General features: G+C 45.9%; 1 protein-coding gene across 1 annotated transcript in view; it reads right to left on the minus strand.

Annotated features, from left to right (window-relative positions):
• Positions 1-15,693, minus strand: part of TNFRSF8 (TNF receptor superfamily member 8) — a 46,742-nt gene extending 31,049 nt beyond the window's left edge. Inside the window, exons 1-5 of the mRNA XM_018059943.1 lie at positions 15,586-15,693; positions 6,345-6,494; positions 3,164-3,257; positions 2,638-2,795; positions 778-894 (exon numbers count right to left, since the gene is read on the minus strand). Coding sequence (XP_017915432.1) covers positions 778-894; positions 2,638-2,795; positions 3,164-3,257; positions 6,345-6,432 — 457 coding nt within the window. The 5' untranslated portion in view covers positions 6,433-6,494; positions 15,586-15,693. The remainder of the gene's footprint in view (positions 1-777; positions 895-2,637; positions 2,796-3,163; positions 3,258-6,344; positions 6,495-15,585) is intronic.

Here is a 16,305-nt window from a genome sequence, read left to right on the forward strand (position 1 = left end):
TTTGCCACTCATATTTGGGAAAATTTGCTCTGTGGCCTTAGTAACCAGAACAGTGACCTCCAATGACCACAAACAGAATGTCCTTTCCCCCACGTGGCGGCCCCCGACTCCAGTCCATTTTGCTGCAAAGACAGAATCACACCTCCCCCTGGTGGTGCAGGCTATCTTGGGCTGGGGCTACAGCCATGGCAGTCTGGGACCTGGGCGGCTGCATGGACTTCACAGGGCGGCTGGTGGTGCGGCGGGCAGCTGGCCGCAGGGAGAACACCAGCAGTCAGCCTCTAAGTGCTTGCACAGTGGTGCTCTAAGAAGCAGTGAAGTGAGTGATGAGCCCAGAACCTGGTAGCAGATGCCAGGTTCAAATCCTGGCCCTGCCATTTGTGAGGGCTGTGGCCCTGGAAATCCCCTGACTTCCGCAAGCCTCAGTTTCCTCTTCTGTAAAATGGGGGCAATCTCAATCCAGGCATCATGGGATAGGTACAAAAAATAATGAGACAAGCTTGAAATGGGTAGCTGATTAACAAATGCTTCCTTGCAAGACAGAGTGAGTGCATGGAAACTCTCTGAAAGGGAGTCACGGCTATCAAAGCCCACAAGAGTCAGTGGGAGTCACTAGAAGCCGATTGCTCAAAAAATGCCAGTGAGGTGAATCAGGCTCCCGAGGACTGAGCATCCAGGACCCAACTCAGGGCTCCCACCCCCAGATTCTTGGCCTCTCCTTCCAAGACCATCCTTGCTCTCTGGAAGAGGCCCCAGGAGGAGAGGCATGGCCCTTACCTCCTGAACATGTCACACAGGCCTTGCAGCGACCGTCCCTGTCCAGGTAGTAGTCGTGGTTACACTGCTTCCTGCAGTCAGCAGACCCCCAAGGGCACGGGGGCTGCAGGGTCAGCCCTGGGAAAAGAAGCAAAGAAGCTCCAGGCCAGGTCACGTGGGCAGAGGCTTCACCCTCACCCTATCCCACCTCTCATCACTGAAGCCCACCAGCTCCCAAACTCTGCACGTGTCAAGTAGTCCTTCAGAGGGAGGCCTCAGGCTCAGAGAGGGAAGGGATGTGTCTAACGCCACACAGGAAAAGAGGGCCAACTGCCTCCAAAATGACCCTCCTGCTTCTGGTCCCTCCCTTTGCCAGAGTCCTCTCCCCATTCTCATTGCTCTGTCACTGCCCAGCTCCAAACTTTGGTAGCCACTCTCTCTTTGAATTCAACAAGCATACAAGGATGCCTGCCATCACAGCTTCTATTCAGTTTGGTCCTATATATTATAGGCAATGCAATAAGGCAAGAAAAAGAAACAAAAGGAGCAAGGTTAGAAAGTAAGACATCAAGCACTTATGGACAGATGATACCACAGACTGCACAGACCATCCGAAGGGTTTGTAGATACATTATTAGAAGGAATAAGTGATTTTAGCAAGATAGTTAGATATAATGTCACTATATCAAAATCAATTGAATGTCTATATATTTGCACTGAACCACATGAAATTGCTGTTTAGATAGGACAGAAATAATCAAATATTGGCATTTCACACAGTTCAAACTAGTGCTAACAATAAAAAAGTTAACACATGAAGTATTGAAAAAGAGATCATTTATATTATCAACAGAAACCCCAAAGATGTAGAAATCTAACAAAAAGATGTAAATATCTCTACACAGATCATAATAAAACATTATTGGGAGAATTTAAAGAAGGCCCAGATGGGGAGAGGGATAAATTAGGCTGTTGGGATTAACGTACACACATGACTATATATAAAACAGATAATCCTACCCACACAAATATGGACCCTTGATTTACAACAAAGATGGCGTGTAAAACAGTGAGGAAAGGACAATTTATTTGACAAATGGTGTGGATTCAACTGGATATTCATAGGGACACTTTAAACAAAGGCAAAACAGTGATGACCTCAGGAAGTAAGTGTAGGATGTCGTTGAGACCTCGGTGGAGGGAAGGCCTTGCAGAGCAGAACATGAGAAGCACTTGTCAGAAAGGAAAAGATGGACCAATTTGACTACACTGAGATTAAAAACGCCTCTTCATCAAAAGACACCATGAAGAGGATGAGAAGGCAAGCCACGGGGTGGGAGAAGATGTTTTAAACACAACTATAAGACAAAGGGCTCAGACCCAGAATTATAAGAAGTCCTAGAGATCAATTCAAAAAAACAAAGACAAACAAAAACATATTCATCAAAGACTTGTTTTTCATTATTCACTACAGCCAAAAAGGAGAAACAACCCAAATATCCAAAAACTGTGTGTTAAACAAAGTGTAATATTCTTATACATTCATGTACAATGGAAGACTATCAAGTAATAAACAGGAGTAAATGGGGACCCTAATCTGTTGCCATGGGAACTAGAGGCGGGCATCGTATTGATACCTGCAGAGATGGGCCTGCTCCGCTGCCCCAGCATGCCTCAGTGTCTGGTACCCAAACCAGGAAACAAGTGAGTCCTTCCATTCTCTACTCTAGCCCTCCAAGGTCTCAGTCCCAGAAGGCCTTGAGAGACTCTTCACCCCATACTGGTTCAGTGACTGTTTGCCCTGACCACCCCACACTCAGTATCCCATCCGCTGGACACCACTGCCCTGGAGACTGCCCCTGGCTCCTCTAGAGAGCTTACCTGGATCTGGATTGAGCTTCACCACGAAGGAGCTGGAGTTGGGAGTCATTTTAGAAGCATCTTCTGGGGTGAGGGGGATGTCCCCTCCGAGAAGCATGGTCCTGGCACCAGGGCTTTCTGGGGAGGTCAGGGTGGGCTTGGCCTGGGGGATGGCGCCACTGGGAAAGAAGCCAGAGATGGGACTGGCAATTCTTCTGATGGTGCAGGGGGAATCTGTGCTCAGGGGTAGCCGTTTCTATAGAGAAGGGGCCCCCAGACTCTGCCCACAGCCTCTGGCAGGCCCTCTGGCAGATCCTGGGAGCAAGAGCTGTGTTTTCTTGTCCTTCTGGGTCTCCTGTGTGCTCAGGGAAGGCTGGGCACACAGTAGGGCCTCAATGACCTTTCTGCTCAGCAGAGAGGCCCCCTGGAGCCCTGACACCCTGGACTGACCCCCATCCACATCCCCAGCCCACAATGCCCTGGATCTCCTATCAGGTGGGACAGCCCCACACAGGGGTCAGCTGGATAGTGTGGGGCTGAGAGTCACCTGGTGGGGCCCTTGCAGTCCTGTGGGCTGGTGCTGCAGTTGGGGCTGGCCCTTGGAGAAGCTGGTTCACAGACGGTGTCCCTCTGTGTTGTGCCTGCAGGGAGGACAGCGATGCCTTCAGCTTTGGTGCTGAGGAGCCAGAGACTCCAGGAGCAGACCTCTTACCACCACAACCCAGGAAAACACAGCAGCCATCTGATCTTTGTGCCTGCCCAGCATCCGTTCATCTTTGGGGTAAAGTAGCCCAGTTTTCCAGGGAGAATTACACCTTCCACATTCAGTATCTGTGGTAAGGAGCTGGAACAGACTGACCACCCCACTCCCACTTCCAGGAATAGCCATGGGACGGGCTGCACCAATCAATCCATCCCTTTCCTGTGGCCATGATGGGCTGGCTCAGGGGTGGGCACATGACCCAAGCCATGTCTATGAGAAGCAACTTCAAGGTTTTGTTTTTGTTGTTGAGAATATAGGAAGGAGAAACAGATTTTCCACTGGAGTTGAGTAGGAAGCAAGTCTGGAGCTGCTGGTAGATATTTTACAGGAAAAGCAACACACAGTGGGGTAGAGATGAGAGATGGAGAAAAGACAGAGCTCCTGGATCCAGCCACACCTGAAGTTCCACAAAGAAAATTTTCAATTACGTGAACCAAATAATTTGTGACCTGCAAACCGAAGAGTTCTGAAGAATACTGGGTGGAAGCAAAGTGGAGAAGAAACCATAGTGCTTTCAATCAAGTGGACCTGAGTTTGAACCTTTTGGTGGAAGTGGCTATGAGTGAGTCTGACTCATCTCATCTACCTGCACTGTGGTGGGGTGACAAGACTTGAGCATAAGGTTCAAACACTGGATTAGATATTCCCTGCTCTGTGATCTTAAGCAATTTACCTGCCATCTCTGAACCTCAGTTTCCTCACTTGTAAAATGGGGCTAATACAGCCTTATGGAGTCTGGAAAATTTCAGAGGAGAAAGTCGGTGCAAGGTCTTAGGGTAAGACTTAGCTATAAGCTCCACCTAAGGCAGAAAGTACTTTCCATTCTATAGCTGGAGAGACTGAGGCCCTGAGAGTTGCTCGGTGGGAACTCTCACAGAGGAATCGAGCCAGGGTTTGGCAGCCAAAGGATGGAGTGCTTTACAAGCAGTGCTATCCAATAAAATATGTGGATCACAAGTCACTTTTTTAAATTTTCCAGTAGCCACATTTTGGATAGTAAAGAACAAACAAGTGAAATTAAGCAATACATTTAACCCAATATATCTAAAATATGAACTTTCCCGATGGCTCAGCAGATAAAAAATCTGCCTGCCAATACAGGAGATGCAGGTTTGATCCCTGGCTCAGGAAGATCCCCTGGAGGAGGAAATGGGAACCTGTTCCAGTATTCTTGCTTGAAAAATCCCATGGACAGAGGAGCCTGGAGGGCTGCAGTCCAAAGGGTCACAGAGAGTCGGGCACAAATTATGTTAGTAGATAATCAACATAAACAAGTTAATCCTAAAGGAAATCAACCCTGAATATTCACTGGAAGGACTGATGCTGAAGCTGAAGCTCTAATACTTTGGCCACCTGATGTGAAGAGCCAACTCATTGGAAAAGACCTTGATGCTGGGAAAGACTGAGGGTAGGAGAAGAGGGCAGATGATATGGTTGGATGGCATCATCGACACAATGGACATGTGTTTGAGCAGACTCTGGGAGATAGTGAAGGACAGGGAAGCCTGGCGTGCTGCAGTCTATGGGGTCGCAAAGATTCCGACATAACTGAGACTGAACAACAAATTCTACATAAGAAATAACAAAATGCATACTTTCTGTGTACTAAGTATTTGAAATCCAGCGCATATTCTATACTGACAGCCCATCTCAAGTGACAGCCACATTTTAAGTGCTCAATGACCACAGATGGCCAGTGGTACAGCTTTAGGCAGCGGTCTGGGGGGCAGGAAAGAGAGGCCTCTGGCGCCACCGTGTGGCAGATGCAGGAATGCCGTCGAGAGAGCCAGAGCTGGTCCACAGGTAGCAGCAACAGAACTCACAGCTGCTTTTCTTAGAGAAGAGCTTCTAAGCAAGAAAAGCCCCCATGTAAGGCCTTCCAGTTACACTTCCTCATTTACAGAAGGTGAGACCAAGGCCCAGAAAGGGCTGGGAACACACCCCACAGATGCAAAGCTGTACAAAATCCCAGGTATCTGATGCCCAGTTCAGAACCCTTTCTCAGGTAGCACTAGTTGTCATTGCAGAAGACACAGGAGATGCAGGTTCAATCCCTGGGTTGGGAAGATCCCCTGGAGAAGGAAATAGCTCCCCACTCCAGTATTCTTGTCTGAAGAATCCCACGGACAGAGGAGCCTGGGAGGCTACGGTCCATAGGGTCGCACAGAGTCGGACAGGAAGTGACTTAGCATGCATACATGCACCTCGCCTGCCTGCAGCTGGCAGGCTTCTGAGGATCTGCCTACTGAGGGTTCTGCATGAGCAGGGCGAATCCAACCAGATTTGAACTCTACCCGCCCCCAGCTCTGATCTCCCGGTCACATCAGTCGACAGACATCTCTGAGGAGCAGATACCGCGCCTCGCAGGGAGATGACTGTGAATGTGCTGGGCATGGTCCTGGCCCTCACAAAGCTACAGGGAGAGATGGAGACGAGCACTGACCACACTGAGACAGAGACCAGCGTTCGCATCCGTGTTGGGAAGGAGGCATGATCTGTGAGAGGTCAGGAGGTGATGTCTGAACAGACAGCTGAAGGCAGAGTTGAGTTCACTGGGTGAACAGGGAAGGAAGGATATTCCAGAAAGAGGGAACAGCATGTGCGAAGACCTGGTAGAGAAAGCATGGCACATCCATGGACCAAAACAGGGAAACCAGCTCTGATCTTCTGGGAAAAGCCAGGACAGAAACTTCAGGTTTCTTTCTTACTTATCAAGCATCAGAGAATTTCTGCCCTGAGCCTCAAGCCAACCCAAGACCTCCTCCAGCCAGGGCAGTGCCTGGAATTCTTTCTGAGCCTGGGACCTGAGGTGCAGGGAAGGGACCGCAGAGGCCTCTGGGTGCATCCTCGGCATCATCATGATAGGAGATGTCATCTGTCCAGCAGGAAGGAGGAGGTGGGAGGTCGAGGTGGGGGTGGGGTGGCATCAGCACAGATCGTGGTCCTGGGCGGTGGGGATACTCACCCTGCAACTTGACAACCATTCCTGCCGGGCAGACAGAGTGGGGGATGCAGCGGGCACAGGAATTGACGACTGACGTGCCACAGAACATGCCGGCCCGGCACTCACAGACGCGGGAGGAGTTCCTTGAGCACGGCTTCTTCTCCACGAGGTCTGAGGGACACAGAGAAAGGTCACTGGGGACTCAAAGAGGGTGAGGGAAGGGACCCAGAAAGCCCCCATGGACAGTCCAGCACATGAGGGAAGACACTGCTGTGGTCTTCCGCTGGGCAGGGCAGCTGGCATGCCCCGCTCTTCCTTCCAGACTGTTCCTGAGATGAGGGCGAGAAGGCAGACGGGGTCCATGAGGTAGCCTCCACCTCCCAGCCCACATCCCTGGAGATCACAAAAATGATATTAAAAGTAAATGAATATCCCAAAATTAAAGTGGGCAAAAAAGACAGGGCAGGATATCATATGCCTATTTCGAAGTGAAAGCAGCTAGTTGGAAAGGCTACCTACTGTGATTCTAACTACATGACATTTGGGAAAAGACAAAACTAGAGAGACAGTAAAAAGATCAATGTTTGCCAGTGTTTGGTAGGGGTGGGGGAGGGGAAGACGAATGGGCAGAGCACTAAGGATTTTTAGGGCAGTGAAACTATTCTGTATGCTACTGCAACCATGGATAGATGACATTATAAGTTTGTCAAAAACTAGAATCTACAATGCAAAGAGTGAACCTTAATGTAAACTATGAACTTCAGTTAATAATGCACCAATGTTGGTGCATCAGTTGTAACAATGTACCACACTAACGCAAGATGTTAATAACACCGGGGAGTAGTGGGAAATCTCTGTACTTCCTGTTCAGTTTTTCTATAAATTGAAAACTTAAAAAAAAAAAGTCTATTAAATTTTTTTCAGTGGGCAAAGGAATGGAGAATACCCTTCCCCGAGAAGATACACAAGTGGCCAGAAAGCACATGAGAAGATGCTCAACGTCACGAGTCATCAGATCCATCCATTAGTCATCAAAACAAAACCACAATGACAGACCACACTGTATCCACTAGGACGACAGAATATAAATGTCAGACAGTGACAATAATAGGTAAGGATCTGGAGAAACTGGAATCCTTTTAGAATGCTAGTGGGAATATAAATTAGGACAGAGCTGCGGAAAGGAGTCTGGCAATTCCTCAAAAAGTTAAATATAGATTTACCATAGGATCCAGCAATTCTACTCCTAGATACATATCAAAGACAGCTGAAAACATATGTCCATACACAAACTTGTCTATGAATGTTCATACTAACATCATGCATACTAGCCAAGTAGAAACAACCTGATATTCATCAGCTGATATGCAGATAAACAAAATGTGCTATAGCCATATAATAAAATATTATTCAGTCATAAAAAAGGAATGATGTACTGATGCACACTGCAAATGGATAAAGCTTGAAAACACTACATAAAGTGAAAGAAGCTAGACACTAAAAGCCGCGAACTGCATGATTCCAGTTACATGGAAGGGCTAGAGTAGGCAAATCCATCGAGACAGAAAGTTGATTAGTGATTGCCAGGGGATGGGAGGAGGGGAGAATTAGGAGATAAGGGGTTTCTTTTTTTATTGAAATAAAGCCGATGTACAATAGTGTATGTTTCAGGGATACAACGTAGTGATTCACAATTTTGAAAAGATATAATCCATTTACGGTTATCACAAAGGAATTCTCTGGGGGGAGTGAATGTTCTGGAAATAGATAGTGGTAGTGGTTGCACATTGTGCATATAAAACCACAGCACTGTACACTTTAAATGATGAGTTTTACCTTTTAAAAAAATCACTGGTAAAAATAATATTAAATGCAAATATCCCTGAGAAAACAAGAAGGGGCATCCCCGGTCAACCAGAAATGATGAGGACTTCCTGGAACAAGGAAGGCAGACGGGGTTGGATGGAAAAAGGAGACCACAGCCCAAAATATGCCCAAGAGGATTATGCTGGAAGAGGCTCTGGTGCTTGTCTCCAAGTGGGTGCATGGCCAGGGCGATAGGGAGGGAATCTACAAGCAATGCGACAGCATTTCCCAGCTAGGTCCCTCACCCCACACTCCTCATCCATTCATGCCACAGAGCTAAGAAGCCAGGTATCTCCCCAAGGAGACTCAGGTGAGGTGAGCTGATCAGCCCTGCGGGGAGGAGGGGACCCTGCAGACCCAGAGGAGCAGCCTCTGGCAGACCCTGCCCAGCACCTCGCTCACCTTCACTGCCTCTGGAGGCAGGTTTCACCCTCCATCACCACCCCACCTTCCCCACCTCCCACCCCTATCCAGGTCATCAGATAACAGGTGCAGACCTTGAAGTCACCAAAAATCAAAGAAAACCCGCACCAAGAAAAAAGAGCCCCAAACTCAAACAGAACTAACACTCAAGAAAACAGGTAAAAGAGATAACAGAACACGCCTTTGGAATAGATACACTTAATATCCTCTGAGAGACAAAAGGAAATTATAGCTATGACAAAGAATCCTCTAGGGCACAATGACTGTGTTCCCAATTTCTGTTTCAAATGGGCTTGGAGAAAGACTACATTTCCCAGCCTCCTTTGAGGCTGGAGGGGCGGTCATGTGACCTCATTCTGGCCAATGGGATGTGGGCAACAATGACAAAAATCCCCTCCCCTACACCTGGCCCCTAAAACCATTTCAGGACACTTTCCTCTCTCTTCCTTGTTGCAACGATGCTGGTATAGCCCCTAATTCTCACTTGAACCCCAGAAGCTTTACTGAGGAGAGAATAAAATCCTGACACTTTTCAAACATCTGGAGCAGCCAACTAAATAAAGGCAGTGAGCAGACATCCATGGAAAACTAAAGAAGAAACAAAACTCTGAGTAGCTGCCTGCCCGTTAATGTCACAGGCCTGGGCAGAGGCGGAAAAGACTGCCTGGACTTGCCATTCCAGGAAGCCAGGCCAAGTGGGAGGAATAAGCAGAAGCCCTAGGAGTGGATACACCCTTTTCTATGTAGCAGGAGCCTGATAAAGACTCTGACAGAAGGGAAGGCAGACCCCCTGCCTGTCTAGCAAACAATACCTATCTCTGGCTGCTCTCTGACCCCCCACCAAGGTCCTTGGAGCTCCTAAAATGAGTTTCAAAAGTAACACTCAAGATTCCTCAAGAAATTAAACATATAATTCCCACATGATCCAGCAATTCCACTGCTGAATGTAGACTCCAAAGAACTGAGAGCAGGGACTTGAACAGATATTTGTACAAATATGTTCATAGCAACAATATTCACAATAGCTAAAAGGCAGAAACAGCCCAAATGTCCATGGACATCAACAGTTAAACAAAATGTGGTAGATATGTCCAATGGAATATCATTCAGCCTTAGGAAGGAAGGAAATTCTGACATGTCATAACATGGGTGCACCTTGAAGACATTATGCTAAGTGAAATAAGTCACAAAGGATAAATATTGTATGATTTCCACATCTATGAGCATCCTGCTACTGCTGCTGCTGCTAAGTCACTTCAGTCGTGTCCGACTCTGTGCAACCCCATAGATGGCAGCTCACCAGGCTACCCCGTCCCTGGGATTCTCCAGGCAAGGACACTGGAGTGGGTTGCCATTTCCTTCTCTAATGCATGAAAGTGAAAAGTGAAAATGAAGTCGCTCAGTTGTGTCCAACTCCTAGTGACCCCATGGACTGCAGCCCACCAGGCTCCTCCATCCATGGGATTTTCCAGGCAAGAGTACTGGAGTGGATTGCCATTGCCTTCTCCGAGTAGTCAAATTCATAGAGACAGGGAGTAGAATGGTAGTTGCCAAAGGCTTGTGGTTGGGGGGTGATGTGGAGCTAGTATTTAATGGGGACAGAGTTTCAGTTGTGGAAGATGAAAAAATTCTGGAGCTAGGTGATGATGATGGTCACCCAAAAATATGAATGCACTTCATGCTACTGAAGAGTACACTTTTTTTTCCCTTTTGAACTTTTTCTTTTGTATTGGGGTATAGCCAATTAACAATGTTATGTTAGCTTCAGGTGAACAGCAAAGGGATTCAGCCATACATATACATGTATCCATTCTCCCTGAAACCCCCCTCCCATCCAGACTGCCATATAACATTGAGCAGAGTTCCATATACTATACAATAGGTCCTTGTTAGTTATCCATTTTAAATACAGCAGTGTTCAACAGTATACTTTTAAATCGTTAAACTAAGAAGTTTTATGTATATTTTACCATGATTATTTTTAGGTAACCCTCAGGAATTCCCTGGTGGTCAGTGGTTAGGACTCAATGCTGTCACTGCAATGGCCTAGGTTCAATCCCTGGCTGGGGAGCTAAGATCCTGCAAGTCACAGAGCGCAGCCAAAAAAAAAAAAAGCATTAACTCCCAGTCTTCCCCGATAGCTCAGAGGGTGAAGAATCCACCTGTGATGCAGCAGATGCGGGTTCGATCCCAGGGTCAGGAAGATCCCCTGGAGAAGGAAATGGTAACCTACTCCAGTATCCTTGCCTAGAAAACTCGGTGGACAGAGGAGCCTGGCGAGCTACAGTTCATGGGGTCATAAAGAGTCGGAGAAGACTGAGCAGCTAAGCACACACAGAGCTCAGTGGAAGCTCCGAGCTGGGAAGACACTCGAGCCCAGCGCGGTGGGGCAGGTGTGAAGGAGAGATCCCTCACACTGTGTCAGGGACAGGGCTGCTGCCGTGGCTGAGCAGGAGCAAGGAGGAAAACATGGCATGGCAACTGTGTGAGTGTGCTATAGCAGGAAAGATGACCGAAGGGAGGTAAGAGAGAAGACAAGAAAGAGAGAAAGTTCTAAAACAGATAGGAACACAGTTTGCAAGGACAAAGAACCCAGTCTACAACAAGTAAGCAATCCTAGGCGTGCTTCACGCTATAAAGGAACTTAATAGAGTTTCTCTGGTGGCTCAGACGGTAAAGAATCTTCCTGCAATGCAGGAGACCCGGGTTTGACCCCTGGGTCAGGAAGATCCCCTGAAGAAGGAAATGGCAATCCACCCCAGTATTCTTTTCTGGCAAATTCCACAGACAGAGGAGCCTGGTAGGCTATAGTCCTTGGGGTCACAAACAGTCGGACACAACTGAGCAACTAACACACAACAAGAATATAAATTCAAGAAAGGACGAGGTTTTTTTTTTTTTTAAGATGATTTTTTTAACGGATGAGATAAGAAGGAAGACTGCAGAGCGAAAGAAAATACGCTGAGGTGCACAGCACCATCATTAGAAATTCAGTAAGTGAGCTACCAGTATCCTGGGGGCCCTATGATACCTGGGCAGCAAGAAATAAAAAAGATTAGATGGAAAACTGAGTTAATGGCATAGAGAAAAGATTGAAAAAACACCAGTGAATGCAAGGTAAAAAGGCAGATATTAATGCAGTGAGTGAAGATGATGGACAAGGAGGAAGAGCAGGACAACCAAACATCAGAGCAACTGGCACCCGTCAAGTTAACACTGAGATGTATCTGCTGAGCAGAAATAAAAAAATCCATGTAAATTCCCCTGAAATGAAGAACTAAATCTGCAGATAGAAAAGACATACCAGATACCAGGAAGAATTGCTTGCAAACAATTAATATCACGGCATATTCTGGCTAAGTTTTTGATTCTTAAGAATAGAGAAAGAATGATTCTCGGAGTCACCTACAAAGGTGGGAGGAAAAAGCTGACTGCAGAATCTTTCACGGCAATATTTTTTTTACATTGTGTTTCAAAGCATCTTTATCTTTTATATAGTTCCACTATATATTACAAATACTTTTTAAGTAGATAAATTAAGATTTTTTGACGGAGTTTCAATATCAAACTCTCAAAAATTAATAGAATGACTATACAGAGAAGTAGAAGGGTATAGTAGACCTGAAAAGCACCATGAACCACTTCAACATGATTAAGATTTATACGATTTTCACACAACAGTAGGATACAAATTCTATTCGAGCTCCCATAGACTATAAACTAGGAGGCACTGAAATATATCTAGAGACATAAAACAAGGTGCAAAAATTTCATGGTCTAAAGGTGTTGAAGTCATACAGAGTCTGTTCTCTTATCACTATGGAATTATATCAGAAATCAATATCAAAAGATAATTGAAAATAGCTCACATATTTTCAAGGGCAATGCCTTCACACCACAAGAAGACAGTACACCTATCTTACCAAGTTCTAGAGAAAATATATCCCAGGATAATATTATACCTGTCCAAGTAGTCATTCCAGTTTAGAGACAGATATTTTCAAACATGAAAGAAGTCAAGGAAGGTGCAAAAGAATCCCTGAAAAGTCCACATGACAGTGAAACCTAACCAATCAAGTGATAAATCAAAATGAAAAATTCAGGAATGAGAAGCTGTGATAAATGGACTCATAATGCACAATGGACAAATTTAAATAACAAAGTAAAGCTAGCGTGGACTTAGGGCTCCAGAAAAGCAGATCAGCATCACAGACTATGCAGAGCAAAAATACTGTAAGCTCTAAGTCAGGAAGAGGATGCGGAGGCCAACAAGTCATTCATTTTCACTACAGGGAGTCAAGCAACTCTCTGCTACCCCCAAACTGAAACAAGTAGAATATGACTTTACCGCAAGAGACAGTCATTCCTTCAGTGATCCCTATCCGCTCATCGATTTTCATAACCTCTTCTGTTAATTTCAGAGGGTTGTGATAGTCTAGTTTCTTCACTTTCCTTCCTCCTCTGAAATATTTGAATAAAGTCAAAGATAATCATTCTCAGGCCATAAGCAGTAAGATCTCATCCTCCTGAAGATTCCTTCTCTGCATGCGTGTATAGTTTGTCTGGCTGCAAACCAACCCATTCTCTCTACAGAGAGGGAGAGAGGTGTCAGTCACCTGCTGACTGGCTTTCTTCCTTAGGCTTGTGTGCCGCTTGAATTTCTATGCTGTTGCTGTTTTGGGGGGAGTTTCTGTTTGTTTGTTTTTTGGCCACACCCATGGCATGTAGGATATTAGTTTCCTAACCAAGGATGGAAACCATGACCCTTGTACTGGAATTGCAGTCATAACCACTGGACTGCCAGGGAAGGTCCTGCTTGAATTTTTTTGATGGATGCATATAACTGTCATTTGATAAAATGAGGTCAATAATTTTAAAAATTGTAAAGCTATATCAGAGAAATGCTAACATAAAGAAGAATGGCAATCTTAATATCAAACAGAAATTAAGGCAAACACATTATAAGAAACAGAGAGGTGTATTTCATGTTATAAAAGGTCCAACCCATGAGGATAATATGATACTCATGAACACTGTACCTAATAACATAGCTTTGACACTTATAAAGCAAAAATAGATAGAACACTATGAAAATCTGATGAAAAACAAGTGTTTTGGGAGACAGATTTTACACATCTGTCTCAGAAACCAACCTTTGTGAAAGTGACAAAATTAATAAGGATGCATCTTATGAAAAGAACATAAGTATTAACAAGCTTGATCAGGCAGGTACACATGCAATTCTGTAGACAACAAACAGAATATGCGTTTCTCCCCAAACACACTAAGCATACTAAACAGTATGAAAACTTATTTGTTGTGGTTTAGTTGCTAAGTCATGTCCTACTCTTTACAACCCCATGGATTGTAGCCCACCAGGCTCCTCTGTCCACGGAATTTCCCAGGCAAGAATACTGGAATGGGTTGCCATTTCCTTCTCCAGGGGATCTTTCTGACGCAGAGACTGAACCCGCGTCTCCTGCATTGGCAGATGGATTCTTTACTGCTGAGCCACCAGGGAAGCCCACGGAAATGTATTAGGCCAGAAGAAATCTCAACAAATTCCCCCATCCTCCCCCCAGAAAAAAACCCAACAAACAAATATGAGATAGCACACAAACCACAGTCGCTACCCTTAATAAGAAATTAACAATAAAAGCACTTTTTGAAAATGTTCTCCTGGAAGCACTGTGGTCTTGGGAAAGAACACAGCCCTTGGTGTCAACCCAGTAACTGAAACTCTAGCGCTCCCATTAACCAGAGCATTGTAATTTCAGAAAGGCCCTTAACCTCCCTAAACTTCGGTTTCCTCACCGTAAAGCTGAGATAAGAAAAGAATCTTCCCCTGGGGTTTAGCAGAGTCAACACAATACGTAAGTGTACATCCTTCCATTGAGGAAACATGGTATTGATAATTAAGTCTCTAAAAAGCATGGATTCAGGAGGGCAGGAGGGAGAGGATATGTATAGACTTATGGTTGATTTGCACTGCTGTCTGGCAGAAACCACCCTAACGGCAGAAAATGAAGAGGAGCTAAAGAGCCTCTTGATGAGGGAGTAAAAAAAGCTAGCTTGAAACTCAACATTCAAAAAACTAAGATCATGGCATCCGGTCCCATCACTTCATGGCAAATAGAAGGGGGAAAAGTGGAAGCAGTGAAGATTTTCCCTTCTTATGCTCCAAATTCATTATAGATGGTGACTGTGGCCATGAAATTCAAAGATCTATTAAAAAGCAGAGAGATCACTTTGCCAACAAAGGTCTATAGAGTCAAAGATATGATCTTTCCAGTAGTCATGTATGGGTGTGAGAATTAGACATAAAGAAGACATAAAGAGCACTGAATAATTGATGCTTTTTAATTGTGGCCCTAGAGAACTCTTGAGAGTCCCTTGGACTGCAAGAAGATCAAACCAGTCAATCCTAAAGGAAATCAACCCTGAACATTCATTGGAAGGACCGATGCTGAAGCTTAAGCTCCAATACTTTGGCCACTCATGCAAAGAACTGACTCGTTGGAAAAGACCCTGATGCTTGGGAAGATTGAAGGCAGGAGGAGAAGGGGACGACAGAGGATGAGATGGTGGGATGGCATCACTGACTCGATGGACATGAGTTTGAGCAAACTCCAGGAGATGGTGAAGGCCAGATCTGCCTGGCATGCTGCAGTCCACGGGGTCAAGAAGAGTGAACGACTGAAGAATAGCAACGGCAGAAACCAATACAACATTGTAAAGCAATTATCCTCCAATTAAAAAAAAAGTATGGATGCAAAATATCACAGCTGATATCAATTCATAGGTGCAGAAAGGTAAACTGAAGCATCAGGGGGCTGATTCAGAGGACAAGCAACAAATCTCGTTTCTCGCCACCTCCCACCTTTCAGGTCCTCTGCCTCCCCTGCCTCCCTCCCACCCCCAAGGCCCCCCATCCTCCCTGGAAGGAGCCAGGGAGGAGAGACGCAGCCCTTACCTCCAGAACAGCTCACACAAGCCGTGCAGCGGTCATTGCTGTCCAAGTAATAATCGTACAGGCACTGCCTCTCGCAGTGGTGGGACCCCTCTGGGCACAGCTGCTTCGGGGAATACCCTGGGGAAGAGAAGCAGAGATGCTCCTGGTCAGGTCACCTTGGAGGGTCGTTGCTGCTGGAGTACGGGCAGGGCCTGCCTCAGAAGGAGGTGAGAAGGAGGTGACATCGGCAGAGAGAAAAGGACTCCTGAGGTCATCATTCAGACCTGAATTATGGCACCACAGACCCCACTTTTATTGATTCAATTATTTCTCTTTTCTCTTGTTTGAGCTTAAGTGAGTTAGGCTGCTGTTTGTTACAACCTAAAGAATCTAGACTAGGGACTTCCCTAGTGGTCCAGTGGCTAAGAATCTGCCTTGTAATGCAGGGGATATGGGTTTGATCCCTGGTCTGGGAAGATCCCACATGCCATGGGGCAACTGAGACTATGTGCCACAACTACTGAAGCCCAAGCACCTAGAGCCCTTGCATCACAACAAGAGAAGCCGCTGCAATGAGAAGCCCCCGCACCGCAACCAGAGAGTAGCCCTTCCTCCCTGCAACTAGAGAAAGCCCGAGTGCAGCAACGAAGACCAAGGGCAACCAAAAAGTGATAAATTCTTTTTTTAATGAAAGAAAGTGGGTTTCCAATGTGGAGACAGGCTTGGAAGAACATAGAACAG

The sequence above is a fragment of the Capra hircus genome, chromosome 16 (genome assembly GCF_001704415.2).
Source record: "Capra hircus breed San Clemente chromosome 16, ASM170441v1, whole genome shotgun sequence".
Lineage (NCBI taxonomy): Eukaryota > Metazoa > Chordata > Mammalia > Artiodactyla > Bovidae > Capra > Capra hircus.